Source organism: Cololabis saira, chromosome 12, assembly GCF_033807715.1.
Source record: "Cololabis saira isolate AMF1-May2022 chromosome 12, fColSai1.1, whole genome shotgun sequence".
Lineage (NCBI taxonomy): Eukaryota > Metazoa > Chordata > Actinopteri > Beloniformes > Belonidae > Cololabis > Cololabis saira.
The window spans coordinates 14,903,074-14,921,612 of NC_084598.1; the positions used below are offsets into that span (position 1 = coordinate 14,903,074).

The 18,539-nt window shown below is 44.9% G+C and overlaps 1 protein-coding gene across 1 annotated transcript; it reads right to left on the bottom strand.

Moving 5' to 3' along the window:
- Positions 1-2,083: 2,083 nt before the first annotated feature.
- Positions 2,084-17,838, bottom strand: LOC133456936 (ADP-ribosylation factor-like protein 8A). Its single transcript, XM_061735654.1, has 7 exons — positions 17,430-17,838; positions 9,586-9,666; positions 9,418-9,491; positions 9,004-9,097; positions 8,304-8,371; positions 8,156-8,226; positions 2,084-6,893 (listed from the first exon to the last, which is right to left on the bottom strand). The coding sequence occupies exons 1-7, from the start codon at positions 17,550-17,552 to the stop codon at positions 6,841-6,843; spliced, it is 564 nt and encodes a 187-aa protein (XP_061591638.1). The 5' UTR covers positions 17,553-17,838; the 3' UTR covers positions 2,084-6,840.
- Between the last annotated feature and the right edge of the window lie 701 nt (positions 17,839-18,539).

The following is an 18,539-nucleotide window of genomic DNA, read 5'->3' on the forward strand; positions in this document are numbered from 1 at the left end:
GCCAACTCGCCCCGTAAACACACAAGCCCTTATTAACACTACTATACTTAACAATTGATATTTTACTAAACATGAAATTAACTTTTTCTTACTGTATTTAACACAAACAGTTCAGTTTTTCACGAGTTATAATAAGCATAGGTTTGTTTGACAACTGTGCATCAATGAAAATGAAAACAGATGAACAGACATAGCCTTATTGTTAAAGTTTTCATTTTGATAAATAATTTGCAGAGAAATTGCAGCATATTGCAATCTATTTAATATCACAAAAATATTGTGTAAAGACATATGTATATTATATGATATTATTGTATTGTAGGACTTCTGGAGACCCCCCTAAATATAAATGCAGATGTTTTATTGTAACAGTAGTTAATCAGTGTTTTATTAGTTTTAACTGCATAATGTGAAACAGTCATTAAACCATAAACACTGACTGAAAAAAATATGCAAAGCATATTTGGTATGTTGTTAGATCAATGTCCTTCATGAACAAATAGGACTGTGGGCAGAAGAAAGGTGCATGTTGATACTTAAAACACTAAAACTCTGGTGACATGATTTGGGGGATGTAATTATAGGTTAAAAATTGTGAAACTAGCATATCTCTATGCTCAAACCACTTCAAGTATAAAATAGTACAAAAAGCAACTATTAATTAATCATATGAATATAGTTATTTTCCAATACTTTATATAACTTGATTTTGTAGGCTAACACACCAAACTATGCAGATTTTGCGATTATGTCAAGTAACGTTAATAGACAATTAACGGTGTTAACGGTGCAATTAAGTGTTTATCCACAGCATGTTAGGCTAGCACACACCTGCCATCACCACCACCTATCTCCTGCTCCTGTCCCACCATGGCAGCGGGAGCCTCACTTTCACCCTCACCCTCACCCTCCTCCTCCTCTTCCTCCTCCTCCGACGACATCATCACCTGCTGCTGAGACGGACCCGCAGGCACAGCTGAAGTTCAGCTGCTGAAGTCCCGGAGGCCAGGCCGGCCTCCGCAGCAAACATGGTTACAATGTTTTTGCTGGTAGCAGCATCATGAGAGAGTGCTTTTTTTTTCTCTCTCTCAACATTTCAGCACCCCCTTTTTGTTTTTTCTCCATTTTGCTTGTCTGTGTCTTTTTAGCTTGTAATGAGAAGATAAATCTTGTTCCACTGGCAGATTTTTCTACTAATTTCAAGTGAAAATTTACTTGAAACAGGTGAAGATTGTTGTTTTTTCCAGTGATGAGTCTTGTTTTAAGTGTAATGAGATACTTAAAAATAAAGCGTGCATATCTGATGTTGCTCACAGTCGTCCTGAGTTTGCTCAGGGAGCTTGTGTGTACGCCCAGATACATGACAGATTAGAGGGAACATTGCTCATAACGATTGCTCATCATTAAAGGTGATTGGACGAGGGGGGGTCTAGTACATGAATGGGTGGGACTCTTGGGCCTCTGTAGCCTGTCATTGGGCCGGCCAGGTGTGACAGGCAAGTCACTGGGCCTATGAGTGATGTGTGAGAGATCATGGCAAGACGAAGCAAAAAAAAAAAAAAAAAAAAACGGATCCACTCGGTTCAGCCCCACGGTGAAGCTTAGAGAGGAGCTCCTCAGCTTAAAGGTTGTCATGGCAACCACGAAAAAAAATCAGTTTGTGGCTTTTCAGGCGGTGATGCCGACCTCAAACATACAAATACATGTATATAAAGCTCTGAAATTATAAGAATAAAGACTTCAATTTAGACAATAAATGTGTAAGCTTTAAAAACTAAACTCACAAGAATAAAGGTGTACATTTGTTTAAATAAAGTAACACAAAGCAAACATCATTCAGCACAACATGACAGTTAAAAACCCTGAAGACCAAGTTCTTCCTCACCTGATGTTCAACCTAAGAAACTTCACATCTTTATTTATTTCATTTGATTTATGGCTTCTTTTATTGTAAAACTATGACTTTACTCTGGTAATATATTGTTACTTAACTTTATATTAGTTTACTCGAGACAAAAGCAGCAGCTGGATTAGTTTGGGCCGGTGCCCCCGACACAACCGATGAAATGAAGACCACCACACATTGTTTCTCCAGAGCATTTAATTAGTATCATACACGAGCATGTTCTAATAAAACACATGAAACCAACTCAATCAGTGATGTACAAATGGATCCAAACCGACAGGCTGCCGCCGCGCGTTCATCCTGCCAGAAACAGCGGCAGGAAACGCATTCAGGACCAAAACTTTAATCTGTCATCGGGTCAAACCCGGGCCGACGCTTCATTCTGAATAAATCCACAGTGTTACGTGGACTTTGCTTCAGTTTTTGGGATCTTTGTCTAAATGAGAACCCTGCAGTTATTTAATCTCCCCAACAGTGGAGGAGCTCAAAATACTGGACATCTTCCCGCTGACGGTCTCAGAAACGACACGAATACCTGCAGGACTGACGGACCAAAGCCCGGAGCGCTGAAGTGACCTGGGAACCGAGCGATACGCCATCGCCGGCTCACGTTCAGACCCGGACGTCTGTTCCCAGACTTTGCAGACGGGATGACGTTTGTCGCCAGGATCAAGCAAAAGCTCGTTTTTAGCTCCACAACCAGGACGACCGTGAACCGTTTGACCCGTTCTGCAGTTACAGCTTGAACAAGTAGGATCACAGATTTCTACAAGACCGTCTTCCACGAGAACTGCTCCGACCCTTGTTTCAGCACAATGTTGGTACTTTCACTACTTTATTGCACGTTTAAATACATTTCATGATGTGTACTTAACGCTGCCCTTCTTCAAGTCAACACTCGGGTTCACACACTGGATTAAGGCCAAAGACGCACCTAAGATGCCCTCAGTTCATCAGGTCCCTGCCCTCAGCTGCCAGTACAGGAGACCGTCCCCGCTTCACACCTTCAGGACCCAGAACACCAACGGCTGCTATCAGGCGTATCTGAGAAGACCAGCTCTGACCAGCTCTGACCAGCTCTGACCAGCTCTGACCTGGTCTGACCTGGTCTGACCTGTTCCAACATGCTCTACGAGGCTGGTGGGTCTCAAAAGGTTCCCAGCTGAGGAAACTCTGACTTGAGATGAAGTCTCCTTGAGCTTCTCATGCAAGTTTGGTTTTGGTCTTTTACAAGGATTTAGAGTTTATCTAACATTGTTGGGGGTTCAGTCTTCTAGGGGGACGGCCTCGTGGGTCGGACCTCCTATTATTTGAGACCTTGACGACTACTCTGGGATACATTGCGAATCTCCTTCTTACTCAGTCTCGTGTTTGTGGAACGACTGAAGCCGGTCGCGATCCCGGTCGCTGCAGACCCAGCGTCAGTTTCTAAATGCGGTCTAATGCGGACAGGCTAAACCGATGATGCACGTGCACCAGTGCACTTCCACGCTTCTGTCACTACGCGTCCTTCCCTGCCGTGCCCAGCCCCCACCGTCTGACCATCGCAGGAAGTTACTACACAGACAGAGATGCCGTAAATGACGCTGCGGAGAAGAAACGGCGACCAGCAGGTGACCAAACCGCCGGCACGTGCAGGAACGCCTCATGAGCAGCTAACCTCCAGCAGAGTTTCAGGTCATTTCTGCTCGCTAACGTTCAGTCAAAGAGCGATGTGATATGCTAAGAAGGACGGAGGCTGGTTTGGTTGTGAAACTGTGCTTTGGAGCCGGAGTGGACCGGAGTCGATGCAGCCTCACTTTTACGGTACGAGGTCTGAGGAACGTCATGAGTACGACATTCCAGCTGCAGATAGGAAGGTCAGCCTCGGCACCAACCAGCCATTTGTCCGTCACTTATGAGCACGATATGTCCCTGGTTTCACCGGTGGTCCATTCTCCTTTAACCATCTGTTTTTTTGAGACTAAAGTCACATCATTCCTTCTGTTATTTTGTTTGAACAACCAACACAAACTTGCCTCTGAGACAGACGAGGTGCGATCGCGTTGTAGACGGCGTGAATGAAAGAATCTCAGGTCATGTCGTGTCTGGAGGTAGCCAACTGCCGCCCACCGTCGCCACTAGCTGACTGAAGTGCATGCTGGGATTTATTGTCCAGAGTATCCTGTATAATCTAGAGCAGCAGCTAGAGCCTGATAGGGTTTGGAAGAGGATCCGAGTTTTAAAGATCCTACGTATCAAAACCACCTCTGAGCACATGATTAACGCTCGTTGAGAAACAGCCGATTCTAATACTGCGCTGAGTGGGGACGGTCCGGCACGTCTGCTGATGCCACTTTCTCCCACTTGAAGTGCACTTGGGTGTCTTACGCCGGGCTGACTCGTGAACCTTCTTTCGGTCAGTAGTGGTATTCCTACGTAGAGCGGCTTCAACAAACATAGATAAACCTGGTTCCCCCCGTTGGTGTGAAGCAGAAACGATCTCCCACGTGGCCCTCTGGCGGTCCGACCGCCGAACCACGCACAGACGCGAGCGGCTGCTTCCCGTCTGCTCTGAGCTCTCATTGGCTGCTGCCAGGACCAGGACGTGACCTGGACCAGCTGACTGTGACCAAACCAGACAGATGAAAAGATAAAAGCGGTGTGAAACCGGCCCGCTGACACCTGAATGTTGCTGATGAGCTTCACTTCGTGCTGCATCTCATGGCTGGAAGGTTTTACAGAAGTCAAGATGATCAGACCTCTGGGACTAAATGTGCACCTCTCAGCGTCACTGAGATTATTTCTTGTTGACCATTATAAATTAAAATTTTAAAGAACCAACACATTTACGAATTTCCTACCAAATGTTTTCTAGTTTAAAAATGGTTCAAAGATTTCTGGGTGACGTCCCATCGTTGATATATTGGGGAACAAAACTCAGTTAGCCCATCCCTTCTCTGTTCCCCGAGAACACGCCCCCCCATCATGACCCACCCCCCGTCAGTGATTGGTTGGAGCGATTTGTTCAGATTATACGACGCTACTTCAGGAACAACTTCACAACTTCAAAACTTTCCAAACGTCTCTTTGGATCAGAAGCGAGTTCTTTTAAAGTTCTGGGGAACGTTTCAATAAAGTTTGAGTGTTGAGCAATGAAGCGGCATTATTTAATAACCTGGGGAAAGCATGACAATATGCATTTATTCAATTTGAAGACCAAGGTATTTTTGGTTTAAATTATTTAGAGAATAAGTAACAACTAACTGCTAACGAGGAGCGTCACGTGTTTAATTAGTGTGACAGAAAGAGTCAATCATAACCCTCCAGCAGCAACAGGAAGTCGTGTCACATTAGTGCATGCAGTAGGAAAGTCGCATCTGGTAACGGCAGCTTTGGTTTGGGGGGCAGGCGGCCCCCCCAGCGCCACACTGTTACTAGTTTATGGAGAATTTAACATTTTCTTCAGATTCCCAAAGATTAAGATCCAAGTGTTTGGGTTTAAATGGGTCCGTTATCCTGTTTAGCGGTACAGTCCAGATTTAAGACAGTTTAGAGGAATTTAGTGCCATGAATAGTGAAAAAAAGAAGAAAAACAAATGCAGGGAATACTTTAAATTAATCAACTTTAAATTAAAAATGTAACATGCGGTTACAAGGCTTTAGTTTTCCCAACATGATGCAAAAGTTGCATGAGGTCACATGACACCCCTGGTCCAATCAGCAGACAGCTCAGAGCACAAAACACTGAACTCTGGTTAGATAACCAAAGTAGACTTATGAAGTCAAAAAACAACAATAAAAAACAACAATATAAAACAAACACAAATAAAAAGCTTATTACAGAAATATGAACAGAAACGGTAACATTGTCCTTCTGTTAAAGTACCACCTCCTCGAGTCTGGACAGATCAGGTTATGTCACAATACCAAGATTATTAACATTATTCTCATTATTAATATCTTACAAAACCAAAATCAACAGTGCAATAAAAAGGTTTTTAATCCCTCGCTCGGCAGGAGAAAGAGACGGCGAGGGGCGGGGCTTGGCATCAGGGGAGGGGAGAACAGACATCAAAAATAAGAGATGAGGGAAGGGAAACAGGAAACAGGAGAAGAAGAACAGACGAAAGAGGAAGAGGAGATTCTGAGGAGGATAAAAATGTGCGATGATGGAGGGGTGCGTGATGCGGAGGTAGAGAGGGATGAATAAAAAGCCAGGGAGGAGAAATGATGACAGGTTGTGACGGGGTGGGAGAGGAGGATCATGGGACAGATCCACGCAACAGGCGTCAGCTGACTGGCTGATGATGCATCATGGGTGTCTTCGCAATCGTTAGTGGAAGTTAAAGCGTCCCTCCTCTCGTCGGAGCGGGTTGTAGTGATGATTACAAATCCACGAAGACATGATGGTGTGAGAAGACGAGCTGACGTCCTGTTGAGTGGATGAGTGAGGATGCACCGATACGTCTGCTGCAGCGGGCCGACGGTTCCACCGGCGAGCCCAGCAGAACCTCGCCGATCCATCGGTCACGGCCACGAGCTCTCGTCAAGACTCAACACGGGTTGGTAACGCGTTTCCTCCGGGAGGAGCTGATGACACCTTCCCCGAACCTCAGGACGCGACCGCAACGCCACCGCTGTAACTGTGGAGGCATGGTTGCAGGATAAGACGCGTGGGTGTCAGCAGCTCCACCCAGAATGCCCTCCGACCTCTCCAGGAGGCGGGACGTTGTCAGCTCTGCTCCGTTTTCTCCTCCACCTCAGCGCCAACGCAGACTTTTGTGGTGGCCAATCAGAGAGCGTCTTTAATTTGGTTTTCCATCATGTTCGAGCTAAAGCTGCAGGTATCGGTGCATCCTCGGGTGCGGGTGGGGGGTGGGATGGGTGTTAGTTTTGGGGGGGAGGGGTCAGAGTTGGGGGACTTGGCCGTTGTGTGTTGGTCGCGTCATTCCTCAGGAACTCCTCTTAGTCTTGGAGTGTTGGATCAACCACTGGAGGGTGATGTCTGCAGAGACAGAAGCGTGGCGTCAGCAGTGTGTGTGTGTGTGTGTGTGTGTGTGTGTGTGTGTGTGTGTGTACAGTGACATTTAAAGTGGCCGGCTACTGGCCATTACAGTTTCCCGTGTATTTACAGGCACTTCAGCCTCCCTGCTGGAGGTTTTCTCTAACGTCGGCTCTCTATGACATCATAGAGGGCGGAGCTTCCTTGTGCGTCCACCAGGGCCTTATTTCAAGACTCATTTCAACCCAAGCGTATTTTCCACCCCACTGGTTCTGGTGGTAGTTTTTACTGGGGTTGTTTTTAAAAATAGATCAATATTTCAGCTGACGCTAATAATTAAATAAATAACAGATTAGAACTTGGAACGGGATTAATACCAAGTCTGCCGTCACAACTCTGAACTACTAGGAAAAGTTGGACTTCTGGATGACTTCCACCTTTTTGGTGGAAAACTTTACAAATAGTTTTATATGGAAATATTTTTGACGACAAGCAGATGAGGAGGCCGGTGATGAATCTGCTATCATGCAGCTGTAAAGGTCAAACAAAGACCGACTGCATTGGCCCAGTTCCTGTTCAGGCGGTTTGTTGAAGGCAACTTTAAAAGCAGTCATGAAGTTGAGGGAAAAGCTGGTTACTCTGGAACTGAGCACTAATAATAATAATAACAACCACAATCATATGCTGTAACAATGCACCTTTCAAAAACCATGTCTACCTTATACTGCTGCACCTTTCACTTTAAAAAAAAAAATTGTATATATGTATATAAGAGCTGCAATTTGTATATTTACTGTAAAGTGAGCGAAAATAACCGATTCAAATTCCCTGTCTTGTTTGACCTGACTTGGCCAAATAAACATGATTCTGATTCGTTCCAGAAATCAACCCGCCTTTGCAAACCGCGCCAACATGACAGATTACGATCTGCAGCTGCATTGATGTTTCTGGCGGTAAACACGTGATTCTGGGACTCACTGAGGAGGAGGTGGGCTGCATCTTCACGAACCCACCCCAAACCTCCACCTCTGTGACTGCAGCCCTCCGACTGTCCTCACAGCCAACTCCTGAGGAGATGTCTCTCAGAAGTATGTCACGGTCACCTGAAGTGATGGAAGAAAACTGGCCTTTTCTGGAGTTGCTGCCTTAATCCTCCAGACTTTCTGCAGGTCCTCAGAAACTACATTTGACCTGTTTTCTCATAAAAACTGACAGGGCCCTGAGCTCAACGTCATGGGAGTGCATGGAGAGAGTGTGTGAAGTACCGATGTTGTCTTTCTCCTTGCAGGAGATGGAGTAGCAGCAGATCTCTCTGTCCTGAATGGCCGACAGGTTCCTGAAACATTGAGAGGCAGACGTGAGCGGCCTCAGACAGCAGGAGCGAGTCACAATTGTGAGTCAGCGCAGACTTACATCCTCTCGATGAGCTCCTTCTCATCCAGAGCTCCTGGGAGATCCCTCTTATTCCCCAGAACCAAAACCTGCACACACACACACAGTTTATCAACACCACATCACCACCATCCTGATGGAGTATTTCCATATCTAAATACTCTTTACTGTTGGGGGCTTTAAACGTCGTCCTAAAATCGTTGGACCTGAGGAGAACTAATCAAACTACAGCGTTTGATTTAAATGGTGTGTAAGCCACAACTCTTCCCAACGAAGCTCCAACCTGAGAGGATCGCCACGACGGAGATCCTATGTGAAGGCCGGGGGAGCAAAACAGGCGGCCCAGTAAATGTTACAGAACACGTTACGGCCAGCACTAAAGCTTCTGATCAGCTGATGACAGCTTCACGTTTTAGACCTGAATGTTGTTTTACTTTTCCTCTAAATTTATACAACAAGAACTCAAACTTCTCAGGGGATTAACAGATTAAAAAAACAAATTAAATTCTGGGTTTTTGTGAAGCATACTGATCAATAATCCTGATAGTTGATCTCAAGTAAAGCTGAAACATTGTGTGTTTCTTGTCCAGAGTCGGGGCCGCTGCTTCACTCACGCAGCTCCGCCCCGCTAACTTTTAATGCTTGGGTTCTGTCAGAACCCCCCGGCTCTGTCGGAGCGTGTGGCCGGTTCAGATCAGAACCAGGCGGTTCGGGTTCTTACGGGAATGCCCTGCAGCTGCGGCTTGTCCAGCAGGTTGTGGAGTTCGTTCTTGGAGGCCTCGATCTTCTCTGGATCTGCGGCGTCCACCATGTATCTGCAACAGCAGGGAATAACAGCACCAAGCTCAGCTGGATCAGAACATTCTGCATATTTGAGAACTCTTATCTCCCATTTAGGTACCCCACTACAGGTGTATCATGCATCATGTTTCACTGAATAATAATAATAATAATAATAATAATAATAATAATAATAATAATAAGGGATCTCTGTCATCTGCCCCCTGCATGGACGTGTTTAAGCACCAGCTGGACGCCAGGGGCGTGGTACATGTCCCTTTGATCTCCAGCTGTGTTTGGACCAGCAGAGGTGCAGCAGTGACCCACTGACTGCATTTAGGGAACCAGGACTTACACGATGGCGCTGACCCCTCGACAGTAACGCTCCCACATGCTCCTGAAGCGAGGCTGACCCCCGATGTCCCACAGCTGTCCAGAGTTCAACACAAGAGAACAATAAATTACTTAGAGAAAGCTCGTTGTTAGTTACTTTATTGGACGTCGAGGGAGCGGATCTACCGACCTTGATGGTGACGTTGCCCTTCGTGATCTTCCTCATGTTGAAGCCCACCGTGGGAATCATGTCCTCGCTGAACTGGCCAGACTGAAACACAAACACACACAGACGGTTGAACGTGAACTCTTTCAGACGGGCGTCCAGCTCAGCGCAGGTCCGCTCCAGTCTCGTTCTTCTGAACCATCTACGGTGCCGTTTTGATTGATCATCTCAGACATGACCAGAGGCCCACGCATGGAAGAGTAAACGCTGTAGTATTCACAAAATACACAGTTTCCAGGGTGCTGAGAACATCAGCTCCCTATGACATCATCAAAAAGAGCGGGAGCCCTTCTAACTTTCTCGGCATGGTACTATACTCCAGGGATTACCGTGAATGTAGACGGAGCGACTGCCGGCAGCGGTGACTTGTGGGGAGTTTTATCCAGTTCTGGTCATAAATGTCTAAGATATTTGGGTTTTAGTTTCTTTCGCATGTTTTCTCTGCTCTCTAAAGAGCTCACAGCAGTCCGCTCAAGCGCATGTGTGGGTCCAAGGTAAACCTTGCTTTTTTTCAAACTTGCACCGTGAAAGAAAGCCCCCCCCCCCATTTTTGTAGTTTTGTAGCAACCCTGTTTAAAACATTCTGCATCCATGCATCATGACAGCGTTTCATTTTTTAAACCTTTGTGCACGGATCAACTAAAACTAGCGGTCAGTCGTGGTAACACATGCAGCCGTGAAACCGTCAGCACGAGTTCCACGTAAAAAGAGCTGGAACTACGAGCTATAAAACGGGAGGCGCTGGGGGGGAAGCAGGAAAACGCCAGCGTCGGGACGTTCAGATGACTAAACTAGTGGAGATGTTGCAGCAGCTGAGACGCAGCAAAGAGGAAGTTAAAATACAGAACAATAAAAACAGCGTAAGAAGAACTCTGCTTGACTCTCTGTCTCAATAGAAATCAGCTGACATTAAACCACAAAGTAAAACTGTTGTTGACGGCTGAAAAAACAGGAAACCAGGCATGAATTCAAAAAAAAAAAGTCCCGTCAAAACAAAGATGTTCATTTTAAACACATATTCTCATCAACGGGAACCGGGCCTGTGGGATGAACTGTGCATGCAGATCCCGACGGTTTTGAACCCCTCCACAAACATCAAAATATAACATTGCTGGGTTGAAAAAATTAAAAAAGGCAGAAGTGAAGCATCCTGGCAGTTTATGGTGCAGACAAAACAGAAACACGGGACACTTGAGTGGGGGAAACCCGACCCACATCCTGTGATGTGCAGAAGTAGCTGGACAAGAGCTGCCCCATACACAAGTTATATCAAACTAAACTAAAACCTTAGAGGATTATGTCCCAGCTCAAAACGATGGTCCTGACACGGCAACACTAAACCGCCACGAAACCGCGGGTCACAGAGGACAGCAGAAGGAAACGTGGGACCCGTGGGACCAACACACCACTTCACTTTTGTGTGACTCTGCAGTAAAGTCACAGATCACACTGCTCACAAAAGAACACTCTTTATAAAAGTGCATATGATGTAGAACATGCTGATAACTGTATTTACGAATGAGTGACAGCAGTTTTATCTGTAACGCTCAGACATCGTTGGCCTGACGAGCCTCACCCGTCCCTGGGTCTGGTATCCCTCTCATTCACAGCAATCTACCGGTACGGACCGTACCAGACCAATCCCAACACGCTGCAGGTGCTGACCACATGAGCCCCCGTTGAGAACAACCAAGACGGCAGCAGAACCAAAGAATAAAACTTGGATCAAGGGGTGTTTACATCGGTCATCCACTAACGCTCGTCCAGCTTCCCTCCTCTGATTGATCTCTAGAGGCAGCTTCTTCTTGTTGGTACCAATGAAAACTGAATTCAGAGGAACCAGAATAATCATTTGTTTTGAAGAGGAAGAGTTAAGATGCGTTACGTTCCCGGTTTGCATTAAGCAATCAAAACTAAGATTATTCACACTAAAACAGTGTTTTAATGTCCAACACATTATTAAAACTTTAAAAAGGACAACGGTGAACCACCGGAACCACCAGAACCAGCTCCTACTCCAATTAACAAGCTGAAAACTCCCCGACACAGACGTGGCAGCACCTGCCTCAACTGACCGACCCGCAACAGTTAGTGAGACGTAGTTTTAATGGCGTCAGGAGAAAACTTCAAACACAGAAGATGGAACATGCTCATTCTGCTTTGTTTTGTAGAGAAAAAAATACCTATACAAGTTCAAATATGCAAATGAGTTGGAGGATGTGGAGGACCTGTTGCAGCCGGCTGACTGACGGACGACCCAACAAGAGCGCTATTTCCTGAGACAACGGACAGGATTATAAAACTCTTCCAAGAATCTAAGTTAACATGAAGGGCCAGTTGTTCAAAAAATTTAATCTGGATCAAAGTGATCCGTATTTGGAAATCCTATTTTATGCTATCCAGGATCAGGTAATCCGTCTTAGTTTCATGCCGGTTTTTCAAAGCAACATTGGATTGGATCACCCTGATCCAGATACACAGTTTTCAAGATGACCAAATCCGGATTACCAGTGCTCTAAATGGGACAACCCTTCTCTGTGATGACGTTTCTGATGCACCTGAGCCTGTTGAAGAACCAGACCAACCTCTGGTTCTGTCAGAATGAGGGACTGACTGGACGTGTAGTAAGGGATGCAATAGTTAGAAATTATTTTTGACAGGTTCATCTCTGATGATTGTTTCTTTGATATTAATATACAGTGATGAATTACAGAAAAATTGAATATATTATTTTTGTTTGTTATTGAAATCTGTTTGGGGGATTATTTCATGGTGACAAGATAATTCTTTATTTTATTTTTACTTTACTATACTGAAAGGCTTAATTGGTAGCCTATGTTTACTTTATCTACTTCATCACTGTAACGGTTAAACAAGTCAAGTGCAAAATATGAATAAAAGTATTTACACTAAATGATACAAATGTTGTATTATTTGACCAATTTTAAAGTTTTTCGACATTTTCCTCCTGAAATCCACCTTGAAATCCTACCCCCTGTTGGGATCAGGATAATCCTGTTTTTTTGGATCAAAGTTATCCAAATCCTACTGGAAAGTTTTGAACAACACAAACTGAAGGTTTGATCCAGATTAAAACTAGGATTGGATTACATGATCTAATCCGATTTCAGAATCCTTCTTTCCCTTTTGAACAACCCATTTTCAAGCTTTGATCCAATCCGATAACCTAAATCCGATCAGATTACCTTTGAACTGGCCCGAAGTGATGAAAGAAAATGCTGGCTGTTCTCATTCAGCTGTGTTTAAAATTTGGTGCAAATCTAAAATAAAATGGGAGGCTGAACCATCCTGATCTCCACCTGAACCATCACGCTACGGGTGGAAGTGATAGCTGCTAACGTATGAATAAATAAACAGGTAAACAGATGTTAATGAAAGACTCTGCTGGACGCTGGTACATTGAACACGGCTGTCGCTCCGCCAGTGAAAGTCGCCTGCAAGCTGAACGTGAGCTGAGCTGATCCTGCGTCTCTGTACCAGAACAAGAACATTATATTTATGTTAACTGTACAAATGTAAAGTAGTGCAGGCAGGATATTTATAGTTGGACGACATGAACCCTTGCTAGCGAAGCTTGAAATTCCTGCTCTACAACGACATAACTGCTTAAATCATCCTTGAATTAATCTGGCATCAAAGGAAAGGCAACGTGTGGGAGATTACAGCAAAGGTGTGAAATTAAGTTTATATTTTACCAGCTCACAGGAAATTAAGACGGAACGCAGTAAATACATAAATGAACTCATCGTCTCTGTCTGAGAGAATAATCCACTTTTAGATAATTGCTCTGACTCTGGTACCAGCATCAGAAATACTTGCAGTCTATCAAATATAAAGCTACCAGCATCTGCAAGTATTTTCACCCATGTTCCATCTTAACTCTTATAAACGGACTTTGTTGCTCTAAAGGCCAGAACAGGAAGTGATGCTCTACTGCTTGGAAACGTCCTGGCTAATGGAGATGTGAGCTCTCGGACTCTGCAAGGCGTGTGGCATTGGCGATATGCCGTTCTTTTTATGCTGGAACGCTCAACATCAAAGGCTTCGGGCTCCAGAGGTGGAACGACTACCGGTAAACGTAACACAAGCGACAATATCAAGCATTTAAGCATCCGTCAGATGAAAGAACATCAGTGGGGACGACAGAGGAACTGTAGCAGCAAACTCTGGAGTTAGTGTTGTAGAAAAATTGTGAAATTCCCCAAAGAAAGTCATGTTGAGGAGAGGTACGGATGAATGAAGGCCTGCTGCCCCAGGAAAATACGAGTGATGCTACGACAACAATCATGGGCCACTCGCTCGAGGTCAGTAGTACACATCATTTATGTGAGTTTGAGCTGGGTATCAGGTATCAGGGGAAAAATTGATGTTGCTTGGATTCATGTAGCAAAAAACTGTTGAAATCCATTTTCTCAACATCTCACCATTTATTGAACCAAGACTGAGTTTTCCAGAAGTTTTTGAAGAAGAATGTTTAGAGGGATTGTCCTCATTGGTCATTCTGGTGCATGTAGTCACACCTGCGTCATTTAGGTTTTTCCAGGTACCAAACTATATAACTGGCTGTATCTAACATACATGTTAAGCCGGGCATACACTGTGCGATTGTCGGCTCGTTTTGAGCCGATTTTCCAGTCGTGCGACTATTTTTTGGATGGGGCCGGATTTCGACCCAATCGTTGGTCGTGCCTCATGCAGTATACGTGGGGTAACGACGAGAGGGTAACGACGAGAGATTAACACCTCACGATGAGCTCCCGATCACAAATCGTGTGCTTGCAAGAAAATCAAACGTGTTTGAAATCCTGGTCGCTCCTCGTGAAGGTATCGCACAGTTGAAGCAGCTACGACCCGATTTGCCTCATCCTTTCGCAGAGAGCATGCGCAATCTCTGATGGCACGTCAAAAACTATTATTTGTAGTTTAAAGTGTTGCAAATTCAAATTACAAATCATGTTTTAATAGCAGAAAAAAAAGACTGCATTTCCCACGTCTGCCCAGCCAATTCCTTGTCCAATCACGACGTTGTCTAATCTTTTTTCATTTATCGCCACACAGAATGGCACAAATTGCTAAAGGCTGATTTATGGTTCCGCGTTACACCAACGCAGATCCTACGGCGTAGGGTACGCAGCAACCCGCACCATACGGTTACGCCGTCGATTTAACGCGGAACCATAATTCAGGCTTAAGGCAGCGCGTTTGTTTTTGCTGAGCATCTTCGGTGTCTCCCACTTCGGGGTTCCTCCTCTTCCACTTCTTTTTGTCGTTGCATTTCCAGTACACAGAAGTCCGACATGAGGATTATGATCGTATAGTGTGAGCGGACGGGTTGCATCAGAGCATCGGGTCATACAGTGTGAGACCATAAATCGTGGGCTGCGAACTTTTGAACTCAGCGATCTAGTCGTGCAGTGTGAGATGGGGCTGAATCAAACTATTTAAAATATTGCAGTGTATGCCCAGCTTTACTGGATGTATAAGATAACAATTTGAGGTTTGTTACTAGCTGACCTCTGCAGTTTGTGCGCTAGCGCCCCCATGTGGAACACTTACTGAGCTGTGGTTATCTATTGCATGAGGCCATATCTCAGGAATACCCAAGTCATCGCTGGTATCTTCCCAGCAAACAGAATCAATAGGCAGGTCACAAATCCACATGACGTCAGGAAGTATGCAAAAAGGAAAACAAGAGATTGTATGTTTTCTGAGATATGCTGGATATGCCTTGTTGTGTCAAGGTCTTGTGACTAGAGAAATGACCGAACACAGCATGAATTGGGTGAAAATTTGCAGTGGAATACGTTTTGTGATGTTGAGTACTTACTTAAATTTTATTTGAGAGGGACCATGTGCAATTAAAAACATAAATGTAAACATTTGATGCATTGCACCAGAGTTAGCCTTAGGCTAATTTGCATCTGCAGTCCCTTGGTACAAATAAATACATCACAGATAAAAAACATCAAACATTATTCAAGGTTATTATCAAACAGCACCCATAAAAACATTATTCAGGGGCATAACATATACTGTAGCAATAAATCATGGGATGACATGAAGACACACACACACACACACACACACACACACACACACACACACACACACACACACACACACACACACACACACACACACACACACACACTCTCTCAGCCCCATGGGGAACCCCATGAAAGTGAGAGTTTTAAATGTTTTTTTTTATATTAGCTTTAAAGTCACAGGTTTTTATGTCGTCTGGGATTGTGTTCCATTGTGTGACAGCTTTAATCGAGAAGGCTGCCTGTCCAAATGCTGAATAGCAAAAGGGTACAGTGCAAGTGTAGGTTTGGACTGTAAAAAGGGAAGTTTAGTTGTTCTTCTGCTGCTGGCTGAGTGAGTTTTGGTTCTTACATCTTTGCAATCTGGGAGAGTCTTTAACTTTAAATCCCAAAACATGCTGGAGTCCAGTATCTGTCTCTGTCCTCTAAGACGCGCTGCTGAACAGCAGAGCAGTAAAAGCCTGTGAAAGCTTAAGCTCCAGCTGGGGCTGACATCACTGCTGCAGGACAGGTAATGTGCAGTCTCCTAGACCTGGAGCAGCGACCTCAAGCCCGGGCTGACCTCACCACCAAGGCAAGGCAAGTTTATTATATAGCACAATTCAACACAAGGTAACTCAAAGTGCTTTACATCGACATTCAAAGCGGCAAGACATAATTAAACAGTAAATAACAAATATAATGCTAAAATTATGAGAAAAGAGGTAAAATAATAAAAAGCACAAGTTGTTAAAAAAATAAGGGCAGTAGAGTACAGCAGGTGAGTATTTAATTTAAGAGTACGCTTCAGTAAACAGTAATGTTTTTAGGCCTGATTTAAAGGAGCTGACAGTTGGAGCAGACCTCAGGTCTACAGGAAGTTTGTTCCACCGGTGAGGAGCAGAATAACTGAACGCTGCCTCACCTTGCTTGGTTCTGGTTCTGGAACCACAACAAACCAGATCCAGATGAACCTCAGGGGTCTGGGAGCTTCATAGGAACTAACAGATCAACCATGTATTTTGGTCCAAGACCATTCAGGTCTTTGTAGACCAGCAGTAAGATTTTAAACTCTATCCTTTGACTCACTGGAAGCCAGTGTAGTGATTTCATGACCGGTGTAATGTGGTCCAGTTTCCTGGTGTTTGTAAGGACTCTGGCGGCAGCGTTCTGGATCAGCTGCAGCTGCCTGATAGATTTCTTGTTAAGGCCTGTAAAGATGCCATTGCAATAATCCAACCTACTGAAAATGAATGCATGAATACGTTTTTCCATGTCTTGTTTAGAGAGAATCCTCTTAATTCTAGCAATGTTTTTCAGGTGGTAGTAGGCAGATTTAGTGATAAACTTTAGATGGCTGTTGAAGTTCAGGTCTGAGTCAATAATTACACCAAGATTTCTGGCTTGATTTGTAGCTGTCAATGACATGGAGCCAAGGTGAGTGCTGATCTTTTCCCTTTCATTTTTTGGGCCGAAAATGATCACCTCTGTTTTTTTTCTGCATTTAGCTGGAGAAAAACTGTGGCAGATCCACTCATTGATTTGGTGAATACAGTTACTCAATGAGAGTGGGGGCTGTAGTCACGTGATGACACTGAAATATAGAGCAGTAAAAGCCTGTGGAAGCTTAAGCTCCAGCTGGGGCCGAGCTCCCCGCTGCAGGGCGGCACATGTGCGGTGTCCCAGCCCCGGAGCAGCGACCTCCAGCCCGGGCTGACCTCACCACCACCAACAATGGAGCAGCGGCCTCTGCACGGGTCTTACCGCTATCACGTTGACGAAGGTGGTCTTCCCGGAGTACTGCAGCCCCACCAGGGTGAGCTCCATCTCCTCCTTCCAGAAGAGCGCCTTGAACCAGTCCAGCAGCTTGTTGATGAGCGCTATCATGTCTGTGTGTGTGTGTGTGTCTGGCTGCGGTGTAAGGCTAGGCTAGCGGGCTAGCTGGCTGACGCCCCGGCGCTGCTGCTGCTGCTTTAAGGCGGACTGGCGGCGGCTACCACAGCCGGGACCGGCGGCGGGGACACGCGGGGACGCCGACGGCTTCGGGCGAGCAGAGGGCGACGGTCGGGAGCCGCTGTTTGTCCGGCGGATCCTGTTTTTTCGTGATGTTTACTAGCTGCGCTTTTCCTCCCAGCTGTCACCAGACGACGACACGTCAAAGCACATCCGGCGAACCCTTTCACAATAATAGTCGAACTAAATATGTAGTTACGATGAAAAAAATAATATAATGAAGCAGGGCTGCTAAAACAGATGTACGTTTATTAATAAAACGCCTTTAAGTGAAAATAACGTATTTTTAAATCGTAATTTCAATTATTACTTCGCCCGTCTTCGTGTTGAAAATACCCCAATAATAATGTATTGGGGCTGTTTCCGGTTTGGGTGGGGCCGATAAATAAAACCGAGAAGCGCTGAAGAGAAGAGAAGTGAAACACAGACACCTGTCGGTGGAGAAGACACTGCCCTCTGCTGCTCAATTAAAACACACATACACTGTTTTTGTTTACACATTAAAAGCTGCTGATAATAATACTATATATTCATCTTCCTGACAACACACACATGTAGATTACGTATGAGCAGCTTAACATGAAATGAAATACCACTCTTTGAATTTAAGGTGGCCATGGATGGATGGATGGATGGATGGATAATGGATGGATGGATGGATGGATGGATAATGGATGGATGGATGGATGGATGGATGGATGGATGGATGGATGGATAATGGATGGATGGATGGATAATGGATGGATGGATGGATGGATGGATGGATGGATGGATGGATGGATGGATTGATGGATGGATGATGAATGGTTGGATGGATGCTGCATTCTTTCAAACTAAAACATGTGGATACTGTGGGTGTAC

What these genes read in the sequence shown, in the direction of transcription:
- LOC133456936 (XM_061735654.1), bottom strand. Translation starts at nt 17,552, where the DNA reads ATGATAGCGCTCATCAACAAGCTGCTGGACTGGTTCAAGGCGCTCTTC. An exon ending in AGGGCAACGTCACCATCAAG is followed by an intron (nt 9,492 to 9,585) that starts GTCGGTAGATCC and finishes AACTCTGGACAG; the next exon opens with CTGTGGGACATCGGGGGTCA. An exon ending in CGAGGGGTCAGCGCCATCGT is followed by an intron (nt 9,098 to 9,417) that starts GTAAGTCCTGGT and finishes CTGCTGTTGCAG; the next exon opens with ATACATGGTGGACGCCGCAG.